The following is a 15,467-nucleotide window of genomic DNA, read 5'->3' as shown; positions in this document are numbered from 1 at the left end:
AACTGTGCTACCGTAAAGTGCTCGACTTCGCGCGCAGGTCGTCGGGCTACCGAAGCGGGGGTGCCATCCCCTCCGCAAAGGGTCAAAATTGTAATGGCATGTCTTCGGATCATCCTCCGGGATGTTTCCCAGATCGTCGCCAATAGCCCATTGTGCAGCTCTAGTGCGGCGTAAATTAACAACAACAACAGCAACTATTGTTGTTGTTGTCGTAGGTCATTAAGGCAAATGGCGTGTTTGTTCCTGTTCTTCAGTGACTAAGAATTCGAATTCTGCCATACCCATGCATAGCGCCCGTGGTGCAACTATTACAACAGTAAAGCGAATGGAGTAATATTACAACAGTGGTTTTTATTTAGAAAAATCGTCACAATATGCCTTTACTTCAAATCCACACAACATTTTATGCTACCCTCAGTGACCTCAAAAACTGCTCATTTACTAAAAATTACCAACTCTTCGCTTTATTGGATATTAATCATTTGTACAATTATAAATTTTGCACAGTTGTGTGCTTTAAAGATTTAAAAAAAAAATCTTAAAATTTAATCCATTGCATAAAATATTAAAATTCATATGGTACAACAACTTTTTATAAACTTGTGCGATTTTAAAGAGCAAGTCATTTTCTTATTTAAAAAAACTGATATTAGAAAAAAAAACCGTTAAAAAATATAAGCTTTTCTCCTATCTTTTGCCTACTTAATTAGTTTCAACATACATTTCGAAAAACTGCGTTTTTTACGGGTTCTTACTTAGCAGATACCATTTGAGAAACAAATTTATAATAGGTATTTAATGAGAACAAAAGAAATGAAATATTTCATGGGTAATTAAGATTTTTTTTCTATACAAAGAGGAACTAAAAAGATTTTTTTTTAAAATTACGCACGAAAAGCATTTTAAATTGAAATTTATGAATATCTAAGAAACAATTTTTTTAAATATAAACTGAAGAAAGGAAGAATGTAGTCTTAAAAAAAATATTAAGTATAACATTATTTTGTTTCTTTTTTTTAAAGCAGGAAAGTGACATAGACGGCCAAAAAAATTCCTGCAACTAAGTTAGAGCAATTAACAGGCATTTTATATTTTATTTTATAACCGTCGTTGAACAACAGACCCAGATTTTCGGGTATAAGATTACTAAGTTTAACTCCGTAGCCTTGTAATTTTGAAGCCAATTCAAAAGACGAGGGAACTCCTGGATCAAGTATTGGAAGAAATTTGCCTTCATTTTTACGGAACTAAACAACATTTACGTTACATGGAGAGGAAAACCACGAAAACCTCCCACCATTAGCCTGATGGAAAGGGGACTCTAAACCATGATCCGTCTACCACCGAGGATATTTTACGTCGGTACTGTGGTCGGTGCAAGCCGGATGCGGAATTCATATCGACAACCATCGCTGGGATTCGAACCCGGTTCCCCTCATTGGAAGGTGAACGCTCTATCCCCTGAGCCATCATGACCCAATCTATTGGTATTAATAATATTTGTAGTCAGTAATTATTATCATTAGATAGCTGCTATTTATGACATTGTGACGCCTTAATCTCCGTGACCCTTTTGGCCCTCAACAGGTGGAAAGAATTTTTTCGCCATAATTCTGGAACTGTTCAAGCAAATCCAAACTTTTGCTCAAAATTATAAAAATAATTATCCAAAGATGAAACCACGCAAAGAATTTTTATGCTTTAAATATCCATTATTTTACTTAATATTGATGATATTCTAAATTATTATTACATTTTAATTGTGCTTTGTTTGCTCATAATTTTTTATTCAATATTCTATTTAATATTTACTTTTTAATTTAATATAGATAAAAAATATTTTAAATTTAAAGCATGAAAATTTTATATCAATTTAATCAGCTAAATCTGAAATTTTAATATTTCCGGAGCTGTTTTAAAAAAATTTCTGCTCTAAAATATTTGTTAGAAGTGTGTAAAGAATTTCCTTGCGATATTAGTTTCTTTCATTTAATTTAATATCGATTATATTTTGATTTTATTATTTTTTACTTAATTTCAATCAATTTTTATTCATTATTTAATTGAACATGAAATTAACTTGACATTAAATTAATTTAACATTGATTATTACATTTAATATTATTTAATTAAATATTTATGTTAAATATTTTGAATTCACGTATGAAAATTTTATACTATTTTTCATTGAGTTCAAAATTATATAAAAATTTTCCTACCTTAAAAACAAAATTTTTATGGTATTATTTATTTTCATTTCTGATGATTGTAAAATATAATGAAAAATCCGCATTAAATATGTCAGAAAACATAATATAGTTGAAAATAATACTTGAAAAAGTTCAATTTTATTTATTTTTATTTGTTATTTTAATTATTACTTTTTACATTAATATTAATTAAACTAATTGTTCTGAAATATTGTAACATTACTTTTGATAAGGTCCCATATGGAAACTGAGTTCCCTGCTTTTCTTTATTGTTTGAACCAGAGTTGGCCGTCGATTACAGTAATCGATTACAGCTGTAATTGATTACAGATAATTACCGTTATGTAATCAATTTCTTGTAATCGCGATTACATGTAATCATGATTACAAGTAATCATAATTTTTGATTACATCAGAGAGCAAAAATGTAATAGATTACATTTTTCACTTACAGTAATCAATTACTTGTAATCATAATTACAAATTTTGATTACAACTGTAATCATGATTACATTACTCAATTACAGTAATAAATTGCTTGTAATCATAATTACAAACATTCATAATCTTGATTACAACTAATCAAAATGTATGATTACAAGACTATTGTATACTTATATATGATTATATTTTACATAGTATAATGTACCGTATAATGATACATTTTGTACGATTTACATACAGCGTATGTACGAATGAATATAACTAAAATGTATGTACATATGTACTGTACTGATTACAGTTGTAATCAAAATTTTGATTACAGCTGTAATCAAAATTTTTGAAAGTTGTAATCACAATTAAAAGTAATTGATTATTGTAATCGACTATTGTAATCACGATTACAGCTGTAATAAAAGTTGTAATCACGATTACAAGTAATTGATTACTGTAATCGTTTGCTGAAATCACGATTGCAGTTGTAATCAAAATTAAGTTATCTTGTAATCATGATTACAAGTAATTGATTACAGTAATCGAAAAATGTAATCGATTACATTTTTGTCCAACTCTGGTCTGAACTGCCCATGTTGCATCTTCTAAGTGTTATATTTCCTTTTATTTTTGTCTGCCTGTCCTCTAGGCTACCATTTTATATGGTATTATATGGAGGTAGTTGGCATTTGTTAATTTTGCGTGCAGTTACAAAGACCATTTTTTTTGTAAGTTTGTAAGTAAAATGCTGAAAGCAACATCCAAATTTACATGAGTTATAATGATTTAATTTTAACTTTTATGAATCAACATTTTTTCAACTGTTTTAAATTTTTAGCAGAAATTAAATAAAAAAATATATATATTGTTGAACGCTGAAAGAAGAATGCTTTTCTTTGAATGCTTCGTGCGCAATGCCAGGAACTGTCCAAATTTTCAGAGTTAGATTCCATTTTTAACGGTAATAAGGCACGAACAAAAAAAATTTTAAAAAATATATCAAAGTCAACATGACTTTAAAAGAAAGAGAGAGAGATAACGTGAAAAATCTACCAAAATCACGTTTTAGATGAAAGAAAATTATCAAAAGGAAAGAAAGTGTTGTATTAAAAAAAATATTGTCGAAAAGGGAATCGAGCTAAGTAAAAGGAAGTTGAGACGGACGTGCCTTGAAAATCATTCTTGTATTTTTGATCTGAGTTTGGCAGAGATGAAGGGAGAGGAGTTTACTTCAAGGAACCAAGAGGAGATCGATTTAAAAATATTTTTCGAAAGCCATGGCGGAAATAGTAGAAAAGAGAAAGCGCTATAGGAAAGCTTAAGTGTTTTCTAAATTGTTGTTCGGTTTTACAAATCGATATTAAAACTGAATATCTCTAAAGCGGTTGAATTTTTTTGGTGAAACCAATGTGATGTCTCCTAAAAAGGAAAAAAAATGTATCGTGAATTTTTATGCAAAATGAATTTTGCTAATTTAAACTTTCTAAAGCAGTCATCAAGGAGCCGGGGTAGCCTGGTAGGCCGGGCTCTGCGCCCATGTCCAAGAAGTCGCAGGTTCGATCCCCACCGGCCGAAGACTCCCCGTGTAATAAATGGCGACTGATGCACGTTAAATCTGTCGAGTCACAAAGTCCTTAATGTTCCCATAACAAATCATACCACTTGGTTCAAAATTACAAGGCTACGGAGATGAACATTAGTAGTCGTAAACTCAAAATTGAGTCGGCTGCTCAACGGCGGTTATAAAATTAAAATAAAATAAAAAGTCATGAAATTTTCGACGAAAGAATTAGATAAAGGAATTTTATTTAATTTGATTAAAGTTAAGAATGTGAAATATCCTTATAAAGTGTTGTATTATTGTAAGATTGTGGTTAACATGAGAATGATCGTCATTTAGAGTTTTTTAAAATACCTTTATCCATATATACATAAAAATTAATGCCTGTCTCCATCCGACCGAGAGCTATGAAATTTGGCCTACTGATAGTTCGAGGCACAAAGAAGGTCACTATCGACTTTTAAAGATTCTACTTCGAGCAGTTCGAGAGGGACGAGTGATTAACGAAGTGGAATTTCCTGATTGGTTAAATGTTAGCCATTGTTTTAAATTCTAATTTACGATTCTATTTTTCAAATATTTTAAAGATGATAAAATCAGCAATATTTGTTAGCTATAGAATTATTAATTAAAATAGAAAAGCGATGTACTACTTATCAGTTTGGGGGAACCGTAGAAAATAGCCATATGCAGATGACCCTTAATTATTTTGTAATTTTTAATTGGTACAGTTAGTATTACGGTGCAGTTTTAATAAGAATTCTACAATGGATTTTCCGTAGTTTCAGAAGAAGAAAAAATTTCCAGTAGTAGCAAAGATAGTATATTAACGTTTTAAAGAATAGGAATTAAAAGTTATTTGTTTAAAATAATTAGACCTTTATAATATGAATAATATATATGAAAGAAAAAAACTAATGGATGAAACAAACCAGTTTTCTTAGGTTATTCAAATCAGATAAAACAGCTCCTTTACGCTATCCAAAATAGGATTTAATTATAATTTTATTCATTAATTTTGTAAATCTCATGAAACTTGTTATATTCATCTTATTAAAGTCTTATTAGAGTATTTATATTCATCTTCACAATGTATTTAATTAGTTTAGAATGATTTAAATTTCGCATGTTAATGTGTATTAATTAAGAGTGCATAAGTATACTTATTAATGATGATTAATAGTTATTTAATCAAGAAATGTATTCAAGTAAAGTGCAAATAGTAGTTATTTTTGTGTTTCTTTTTCAGAGCTTTAGAATACTGCCTTGATGTCGGTAACATTAATCTTTCTGCGATTAGGACAATCCGAGTACTTAGACCGCTCAGGGCAATCAATAGAATACCAAGTAAGTTCTAGTATTTCTTCTTTACATTCAAATTATAAGTGAAGGTCTTGAGATCAAAATTTATAAGTTTTAAGCAAAATTTTTCTACAGGTTGCATCAAAATGATTCGTAATATTTCGAATGTATCCAAATTGAGATAAGATATTCTTTATGCTATGTATGAATAAAGCAAAACAACGTGAAAAAAGTACAAACTCTATTATTTTTAATTGCTATTTACTCTATTTATAATTACTATTTACTCTGTTATTTAAGTTCCATTATTTTTCTTTATATTCAAATTATAAATGAAGGTCTTGAGTTCAAAATTTATAAGTTTTAAGCAAAATTTTTCTAAAGGTAACATCAACATGATTCGTAATATATTTCGAATGTATCCAAATTGAGATAAGATATTCTTTATGCTATGTATGAATAAAGCAAAACAACGTGAAAAAAGTACAAACTCTCTTATTTTTAATTACTATTTACTCTATTTATAATTACTATTTACTCTGTTATTTAAGTTCCATTATTTTTCTTTACATTCAAATTATTAATGAAGGTCTTGAGATCAAAATTTATAAGTTTTAAGCAAAATTTTCTAAAGGTTACATCAACATGATTCGTAGTATATTTCGAATGTATCCAAATTGAGATAAGATATTCTTTATGCTATGTATGAATAAAGCAAAACAACGTGAAAAAAGTACAAACTCTATCATTTTTAATAACTATTTACTCTATTTTTAATTACTATTTATTATATTATTTAAGCTCTATTATTTTTCTTTACATTCAAATTATAAATGAAGGTCTTGAGATCAAAATTTATTAGTTTTAAGCAAAATGATTCGTAATATTTCAAATGTATCCAAATCAGGATAGGATATTTTTATACTACGTTCTATTATTTTTCTTTACATTCAAGTTATAAATGAAGGTCTTGAGATCAAAATTTATAAGTTTTAAGCAAAATGATTCGTAATATTTCGAATGTATCCAAATTAGAATAGGATATTTTTTATGCTATGTTCTATTATTTTTCTTTACATTCAAATTATAAATGAAGGTCTTGAGATCAAAATTTATAAGTTTTAAGCAAAATGATTCGTAATATTTCGGATGTATCCAAATCAGGATAGGATATTTTTTATGCTACGTTCTATTATTTTTCTTTACATTCAGATTATAAATGAAGGTCCTGAGATCAAAATTTATAAGTTTTAAGCAAAATGATTCGTAATATTTCGAATGTATCCAAATTGAGATAGGATATTCTTTATGCTATGTATGAATAAAGCAAACCAACTTGAAAAAAATACGAACTAAACGTACTGAAATACAAACTGAAAATGCGTCATAAAACAATAAAGAATAAAAAAAAGTTTGTTACTTCAAAAAAGAAAGTGGTTGCTCTTCTCCGCTATTAAAATTAATATCTTATAGAATGTAAACTCCGAATTAAACTCGAGTATTTATGAAATTTCTTGTCAGTGTCATATTATATAAAATAAACGTAGCATTTAATTTCAGCTTAAAGTTGTGTCTAAATATTAAACGATTTTCCATTGCTCTACATACTTGATATTCTAATCATATGTAAATTTTCTTCAACTAAAATCATACGAACTTGTTTTTCATATGCTGACTTTGTCGCTTATAAATCATTTTATTTTAATTTTATAACCATCGTTGAACAGCTGACCCATTTTTGAGTTTACGATCACTAATGTTCAACTCGTAATTAAAATAATACCTTGTAATTTTGAACCCAATCCAAAAGACAAGGGAACTCCTAGATCAAATATTGGGAAAAATTTGCCTTCGTGTAGGACTTTTTTTGATGGAACTAACGCACATTTGCGTTACATGGAGAGGAAGACCACGAGAACTTCCCATGGTTAGCCTGACGGCAAAGGCCATGATCCGTCTGCCACTGAGGATATTTCAAGTGAGCACTGTGTTTGGTGGAAGCCGGTTGTGGAGTCGTATCGACCAGCCATCGTAGGGATTTAAACCCGGTTCACCTGTTTGGAAGGCGAACGCTCTATCCCCTGAGTCATCGCATCTTCTAGTAAATCATTGAAAAATTCTAATAATTTAACTAAGGATGTTTATAATACTCTATCTATATATTTTTTAATTTTTAGAGTTATATTCTTTATCTGGCACACCCAGAGTAACCTACCATTTTTTTTCTTATCTCCGTTCTTTTATTATTTTATATCTCTTCCTCCATTAGTTAAACCAGTGTTTTCCTTAATGCTACGCGTTTAACTTTCCACTTTTATTTTGATTTTTGACTCTAAGGAAGGTTCATTTCAGCAGTATGTACCTTTATTGGCGATTTTTTTTTCATGCTGTTTTGCTTTATCGATGTTTCACAAGATAAGAGCAAATGAATTTGGCTATATTTTCTCTGGTTGGTAGACACGTGACGAGAACGAAATACATAAATGATTATTTAAAGAAAATGAATAACGATTTTCTACTTTTTTTTAAAAAAAAAAAATTCCAACTTAATGTCAAAATTTTATGTCTCACTTCAAATGAAGCTAGTTTCGATTTGAGCTACCTGATTGAACAAAACTATCTGATTGTTGGTTTTAAATTGTTAAAATTAAAATAATCTGCTTAGGGTTGAAATAAAATTTCGTTTTTATTGCAGGCATGCGCATATTAGTGATGCTGCTTCTCGATACGCTTCCAATGCTGGGGAACGTTCTTCTCTTGTGCTTTTTTGTGTTCTTCATTTTCGGCATTGTAGGGGTGCAGCTGTGGGCTGGCCTACTACGACAACGGTGCTACATAGATCTTCCTAAAAATGTTTCCTACCCCGAGTAAGTACCATCTCTTTATATAGCTATATTTTTAATCCTATAAAGATAAAGCTTTGCATTTGGAAACTGTATCAGTTCCATAGTCAAGTAAATAGTTTAAGGCAAAAAAAGCAATTTTATCCATTAAACCAGGGCAGGGAAGGCCTAGTACAGGAATCTCGTTAGTGAGATCGAGAGTTCGAATCCAGCCAGCCCCCGTGAAGTAAATTTTGACTGGTGCACGTTAAATATGTCGGGTCGAAAAGTCCAAAATGTTTGAATTACAAATTATACCTCAGGGGTATAAGTGTGGCAGACGTCGAATTTTTGGTTATAGGTGGCTCTACTAGAAAACAAGAACAATCGCACGCCCTCTGCCTTAATGGCCTACAGCAACAGCAACATCCATTAAACCTAATTGTCTCTCCTTTCACGGTTCCCTGTGTTATGTATGAGATGATCCCTTCCAACCCCAGCGGACACATATCTAATTTCGGTACTCTCATATATCTTTGCTTATATAGTATGTCTACGCTAAGAACTCCCTCTGCCACAAAGTCTGAAGCCGTCTGCTACTGTGGAAACAAGAATAGTACATTTCAGGGAGTGTAGCTTCTCTTCCCTCTAAGACTAACGCAGTAGTTCGAAGGAAAATATTCCCTTTCTCTCGCAAACACGAACCAAAACCTGTTCTTAACAGTGACCGCAAAGCCCAACTTGTAATAGTTATACCTCGTTACCATCGCCACGGGTCCAGACGAATGTCTCGGCGAGTTCTTACTTTCGACACACAATACGTACTTGGTGTTTAGACTCTTTCAATTTAAGGGTTAGGGAAAGACTCACTTTTCTCCTTTTGTCGATTCTGATTGGATTGATTGTTGAATTAATTTCTGATTGGGTGAATTTAGAATGTGTCACTTAAGAAAACTGATACTTAACAGGCTTACTCGAAAGAGAATAGAGAGAGCAGTTGCTAACGTAAACGAATGACACGTTTCAACAAACAATCAGGATCGAGATATCCACACTACGTTACTTGCAAATGTCCCACTGTGGGTAAAGTCACTAAAGAAACTGAAGAGAAAAAAACATTATAGTATGTGGCAACTGAAGGGTTTAAAAATTAAAACCCACCTTCTATTAAACCACCATATGTATTTAACTGATTCCAAAAACAAAAACTGTTTAGTGCTAGGTGACGTTAGTAGTAGACGTAATCAAAATCAAATTTTTCACACTGCAGATGACTCTTGTAACTCCAATGTACCCATATGATCGTTTTTCTTAAAGTTTTTTTTTTTATTTCCTTTCAGTTTTTACACCAGATTCAGTTTAAAATAAAGTTTAAATTCCGTACGAAAATATTCAAAGCATTATAGCTCGATGTAATAGCATCCATTCAAAACCTTCTGCTCTATTATGGTACAGAACATCGTATTTTTGAGTTGCAAAAACTTTACATGGATTAAAATAGTGTCTGCGGACCGCTCGCGTGCATGATCATGGCCTAAGGCTCCATTTTTTAACAGGGTTCCTTCTTTTAACACTGCTCATCGTTTGCTAGAATCACAAACCCTGCTATCCAATAGTGCTCTCTGTATACAAACCATGGAGCGAACTATAGTTTGTCAAAAGTAAGAACTCCCCTAGCCATTCATCTGGACCCGTGGCGGTGGCAGAGACATATAACTATTACAAGTAGGGATGTGGGGTCGCTGTTTAAGACAGGTTTTGGCAGGTTTTAAGACAGGTCGCACTGTGGGCCAGAAAACCATGATCCTTGGCCAAAAGTCAAAAATTAAATTTTCAACTAAAATATGTGTAGGCAGTTTTAATATAGCCCAAATTAAGTATTCATAATCATTCCAAACTTTATAATTTACTTTTTGGACCGTACAATGAAATGAAAAATATGTTTAATAAAAAATTTCTAATGTAACTTTTACATTTTCATTTTTAGAAATATGTATCGGAATTTCACCTTACTGTTACATTTTTATCAGAGTAATTAGTTTGAAATTATAGTACAATTTTTCAATGTGTTGGATTAGTTAATATTCTTGACAAACTTATAGTTTATATCTTATCATTTGACATTTTACAATGTTTGAATAACTTTCGAAACTTAATTTCTAAACGTTCCACGAGGTCATTAGCTAAACTTTTTTTTGTTGTCTTCTTTGATGTTTCTTCTTTCGAAAAAACTTGCCCCATTTTGCCCGTATTGCAAAGGTGGACAAAACGTACCGAAAAGCAAAAATTATGTTTTTTTTTCCCATGTTTTCGCGTTATTTTGTTATTAATTCGCGCTATTTTGCGATATTACTTCGGAAATATAATTTGCTATTCATTTTTAATATAAAATTACGAAAATAATTATACTTTCAGTGCTATATTTAATTATTTAAACGTACCATATTATTATTTTTTTTAATTTCTGCTGGCCATTTTGTTTTTTTTTTTGGGTAATTTTAGTGTATTTCAAAATTTTAACTATGAATTCAATTTACCTGCACATCAAAACCACTAAATAAAACCCCAATTTTTGAAACAAATTTTATCGAAATACTAACTTTGGGCACGAAACGTTGGATGCTGGCCTACTGTGGGTCAGCGAGATAGGAAAGGGAATCTTTTTCTTCGGTCTACTGTGTTAACCCTAGAGTGAAGAAAATCTACCCTCCCTGAAATGCCCCATTCTTGTTACCATAGCAGCAGACGCCTCAGACTTCGTGGGAGGGGAGAGTTCTTACCATAGACGAACTATAAAAGGGAGTTTTTCAATTTTCTTTCATCAACCCTAATGTAAATAAAACTCCAACTACCGCGGAATAAAAAATTGTTCCTAGTGGTAGAAAAGATAATGTATTAATATTTTAATGAATTCCACTCCATCGGTTTGATAAAGAATTTGCGAGAGTGTTTTAAACGTTTTTGCAAATGCTGAAGAAATGTCCACCTCCTCAATGAATTTTTTATTTTTTCAGAACATCGATTGATTCGAAAAGAATGTATTAACTTTTTTTTATTATTTTTTGAGAACATAAAAATGAAACTATACTTACCTGACTCAGAGAAGAACTACGGTGACGTGTTTTACAAATAATGGGTGGCTCTCTAAAAGCTTTATAGTTGCTCTGCCAATAAAATAACTACCAGGTTGGGAACCACTTTTGCATTCTGAATCGCACTTTTAAACATTCTGGGAGAAGAGAAAATATTTTGAGAACCTACGCAACACAGAAGAGGGTGATAAAATATTTTTTTCACGTTTCTCGTGTTGCATTTTATGTTCTATTTTACATGCTTAATAAATCATTCTTTGTATAGAAACAGTAAAAAGAATTAAAAAGTGTCACAGGGCCCATATAAGGCAGGGATATAAGTATTTCTCTTCACTATTTAGAGACGTTTTTGTTATATTATCCTTTCGAACGTAATATTCTTATTATAACGTAATGTTCTTCTCCAAGCTTATAAAAGGTTTCTCGGGGGTGTTGAATTTCGTTTTCAAAATATAATTATATTGATCGCCTATTCTTTCAGTTTTTGCCACTTCAAAGATTCTGAAATAGATATGGATGGTTGATTGAATGTAAACAATAACAAGCGGAAGAGATTTAGAAAACTTCCAGTGTATCCCTCCGCTTATGTAATGCTTAAGAGGCGATGCGTGAACAGGCTTAATATTCTAAGTAGTTCTATTGTTGAGATTTGTGTTAAAATATACGCTTAATTTTAACATTCATAAGAGTTTTCTGTAATTTATAAATTCTAAAAGGCCGTAAGCCTAAAACAAATTTAACAACAACAACAAAAAAAATTGTGATCGCCTTGCCGTTATCACACGTTACCAAATTACTTTGGCAAAATGGTTATTACGTTATATTGGCAAAATGGTTGTTGCCTAATTTTTTTTGGAAACGAAACTTTATTGCGTTTTCGTCTTGGACATCTTTAACAGATAATCCTGAACTGCTCGGTGCGCAATTTCGCAGATATATTTAAATGCAGTTCAGACACATTCTGCGTAATTTCTTATGATGACTGAATAGACATTGAACAACCAATCGAGATCGATGTTAACATTTTTGGATGGGTACAATAGTGTTTGATGGAGATTGTAAGCTGCATCATACACCCGTTTGGGATTCACAAGTTCACATATGAAATGTGATTTGAAAGCTAGGCTTTTTTTTTTCAATTTTACATGAATAGTGAATGAATCATTTATATTGCGTGAAAGACAGTTGACAGTCTTGTGCAAGTTTTGAGCTACGTTGACGCTGGATCCTTTTAGCCCTAACTGCTGATCAACACCCAGTTCTCGTATTTGCATGAAAGGGATTCGGAGAGTCACCATTCGCTCTTTGGTAGGGTTCAATTCTCTCAACCACTTTGGTATTTTTGTGTGAGACGAGCTTCATGCTTGCGTTTGCGAACGGAATACTTTCGTTTTACCGTTTGTGGGCAACGCTTGGGGCATTCCTGTCTACGTTCTTTGGCTTTTTCCGCCTCAGTAACTTAAGGGCTTGGCATCGTTTTTTTTTTCTTGCTTCAACTCTAACTTTTGGGACCGTGTTAATCAGATTGGGACCCTCTTTATGTGTGATATTCACCTGTAGTATTGAAATAGCGAGTATTCTGGGTGGGAGTAATATTCAGAATTTGCACAAATTAACGTAAGGGTGTTTAAAGCCTTATAATACAGAGCAGAAAAATAAATAAAATTTGAAAAATGCAATTTTTTTCAAAATTTAATTTCTCAGGAACAATTTGACAGATTTCACTCAAATTTTGCATTTTTCCAAGTAAAATAATTTTTTTTAAAACGATGTAAAAAATGGTATAACTCAGGGCTCGAAAAAACTCAGAAATTTTACCCGTCCCCGAGGACGGCTTGTTCAACAATGCACCCGTCCTCTTTTGAAACTAACCCGTAGCTTCTGAATAAATAAAAATATAATTTTCTCCTATTTATTACAAACATTTATATAAATTGCCCAATGAATTAGTAGTTACTAGGATTACAAATACTAGGATTACATTATACTGTAATAAAAAAATACTAGGTTACTAATAATAACCTTGTATTTGAAATAATTTAAATGACAAAGATCAAGTTATCTGGAATGTCAATTTATCCGAGGGTACTGTGTTTTTTAAATGAATCAAATATGACGTTTGCCAGTTCCACAATCAAGTCAATGATTTACAAAGGTTTCTGCACAGAAATCTGAAAGGGATTTTCCATTTAGGTAGATGTTGATAAAGGCGTTTAATGCTTCTTGTTACGACCAGTAAGTAATGTGTTTTTTGTAAGTTCATTGCTGAAAAGCCTCTTTCAACCGCTGCAGTACTCCCAGACAGAGAAAACATCAATTCCACCATATGCAGCGTGTTGCTGTATTTCTAGATTAGAGGATCATTTTAGAAGTGAGGCGCTAGACTCTTGTAAGATAACAAAAATTGAAAATGTATCACGAACATTAACGGGGAAATGGCCATCCGCGCGGACGTTGGATTCGAGAAATTCGTTGTCCGCGGGGAATTTTTGACCGCCGAGGACGGGCTATTTTTCGAGCCCTGGAACTTACAATTCAAACTTTTTTCGGCTATCATTAAATGAAATAATGGAAAATAATAAATATTAACTGAAGGTTATTTTTTACACGGAATTATCTTTGAATAAACAAATTTTATCAGTGTAAAATTTTTTAATTCGCTCACGCTTTAAAAGTTTTTGAGATATATCGAAATATGCACAAAATAAACTTAACATTAAGGGGTCCAAGCTTTGATTCGTATACAGCAAACTGTTTTTTTGCCAACTAAAAACGCATTATTGACCATACCTCAAAAGCGGCGGGTGATTTTTTAAACTTGAACATTTTAAAGGCACAGAACTGACCGTACAGATGATATCTGAGCACAGCTGTAACTGAGCACAATAATTCCCTAGGAATGGCAGGTCGCGACGCAAGCTCTCGATGTAACTCAGGCGTCACTTAGAAGTCAATGGCCATTTTACTAGACGTACTAAAAGATTCTATGTAAAATTATAATTACCACGTGATACTATACAGCTGTATTGTTTTTACTCGGATGAAACCGGTTTGCATTTGTTTACTCTCCTGTATCAATTGGTTAACATTGTAATGCAATACGTTAAAAATAAATACAAATAGAAAGTATGTAAAAAATTCTTGAATAAAAACCCATTACATGTGTGTTTAAATACAAAAGTATTCTATATAAACTTTGTAACTTGTAATTGATTACTTGTTGTACAATTGATTACTTGTAATCGTGATTACAAGTAATTGATTACATAGCTGTAATTATCTGTAATCAATTACAGTTGTAATCGATTACTGTAATCAACGGCCAATACTGGTGCAAATCATGTCATTATTAAAAGAACTATTGTGCGTCGAATAATTTGATCTAATTATTATAATATACTAATATAATACCTGATATAATAAATATTCTATATTTATATAGTATATCGCCTAATTTATCTTATCGTCAAATTTATATTATATATAGTCTAATTTAACTCATTGATACACGAACGTAAGCAAGTGCAAACAGTCACATAAAATCAATAAAGCTGTATAGTATCACCTGATAATTAAAACTTCACATAGAATCTTACAGCGCGTCTAATAATTTGACATGGGACTGTATTAGTATACACCACCAAAACGGTCCTCTTAAATACCTATAAAAATTTAACTAAGTTGATCCATTAATTATATTTTTTAATACTTCTATCTTTACTCTTATAAATTCTTCTGTTTATCTACATGAGAATTTCATTTAAAAGTTACGCTTTAAAAAATGGCGCAAAACAGAAACAGCAAGTGGAAACTATTTGTAAAATAAAATCACCCCATATAAAATATGTTCTTACAATATTTTTTTTTTCAACCTACGAGATAACAGTTTAAATCGCGATTTTATTCTTCGTTCAGCAACAAAATAAAAATTCGGAGTTGTTGATAAATTATTGTGGAAATTGCGCTAAGCAAATTACATTATATTTATATGAAATTTGCTTGAGGTGAGAGGGGCCAATTGAAAAATGTAAGAGAAAATTTATTT

The 15,467-nt window shown here is 31.4% G+C and overlaps 1 protein-coding gene across 1 annotated transcript in view; it reads left to right on the top strand.

Moving 5' to 3' along the window:
- The window catches only part of LOC107441470 (voltage-dependent T-type calcium channel subunit alpha-1I), a 313,139-nt gene that overhangs the window by 169,124 nt on the left and 128,548 nt on the right, over positions 1-15,467 (top strand). The window contains exons 3-4 of the mRNA XM_043045682.2: positions 5,456-5,553; positions 8,204-8,375. Of these exons, the coding sequence (XP_042901616.2) occupies positions 5,456-5,553; positions 8,204-8,375 (270 nt within the window). The remainder of the gene's footprint in view (positions 1-5,455; positions 5,554-8,203; positions 8,376-15,467) is intronic.

The sequence above is a fragment of the Parasteatoda tepidariorum genome, chromosome 3 (genome assembly GCF_043381705.1).
Source record: "Parasteatoda tepidariorum isolate YZ-2023 chromosome 3, CAS_Ptep_4.0, whole genome shotgun sequence".
Classification (NCBI taxonomy): domain Eukaryota; kingdom Metazoa; phylum Arthropoda; class Arachnida; order Araneae; family Theridiidae; genus Parasteatoda; species Parasteatoda tepidariorum.
Note: the sequence above shows the minus strand (reverse complement) of the source record. Positions and strands in the feature narration are given on the sequence as shown.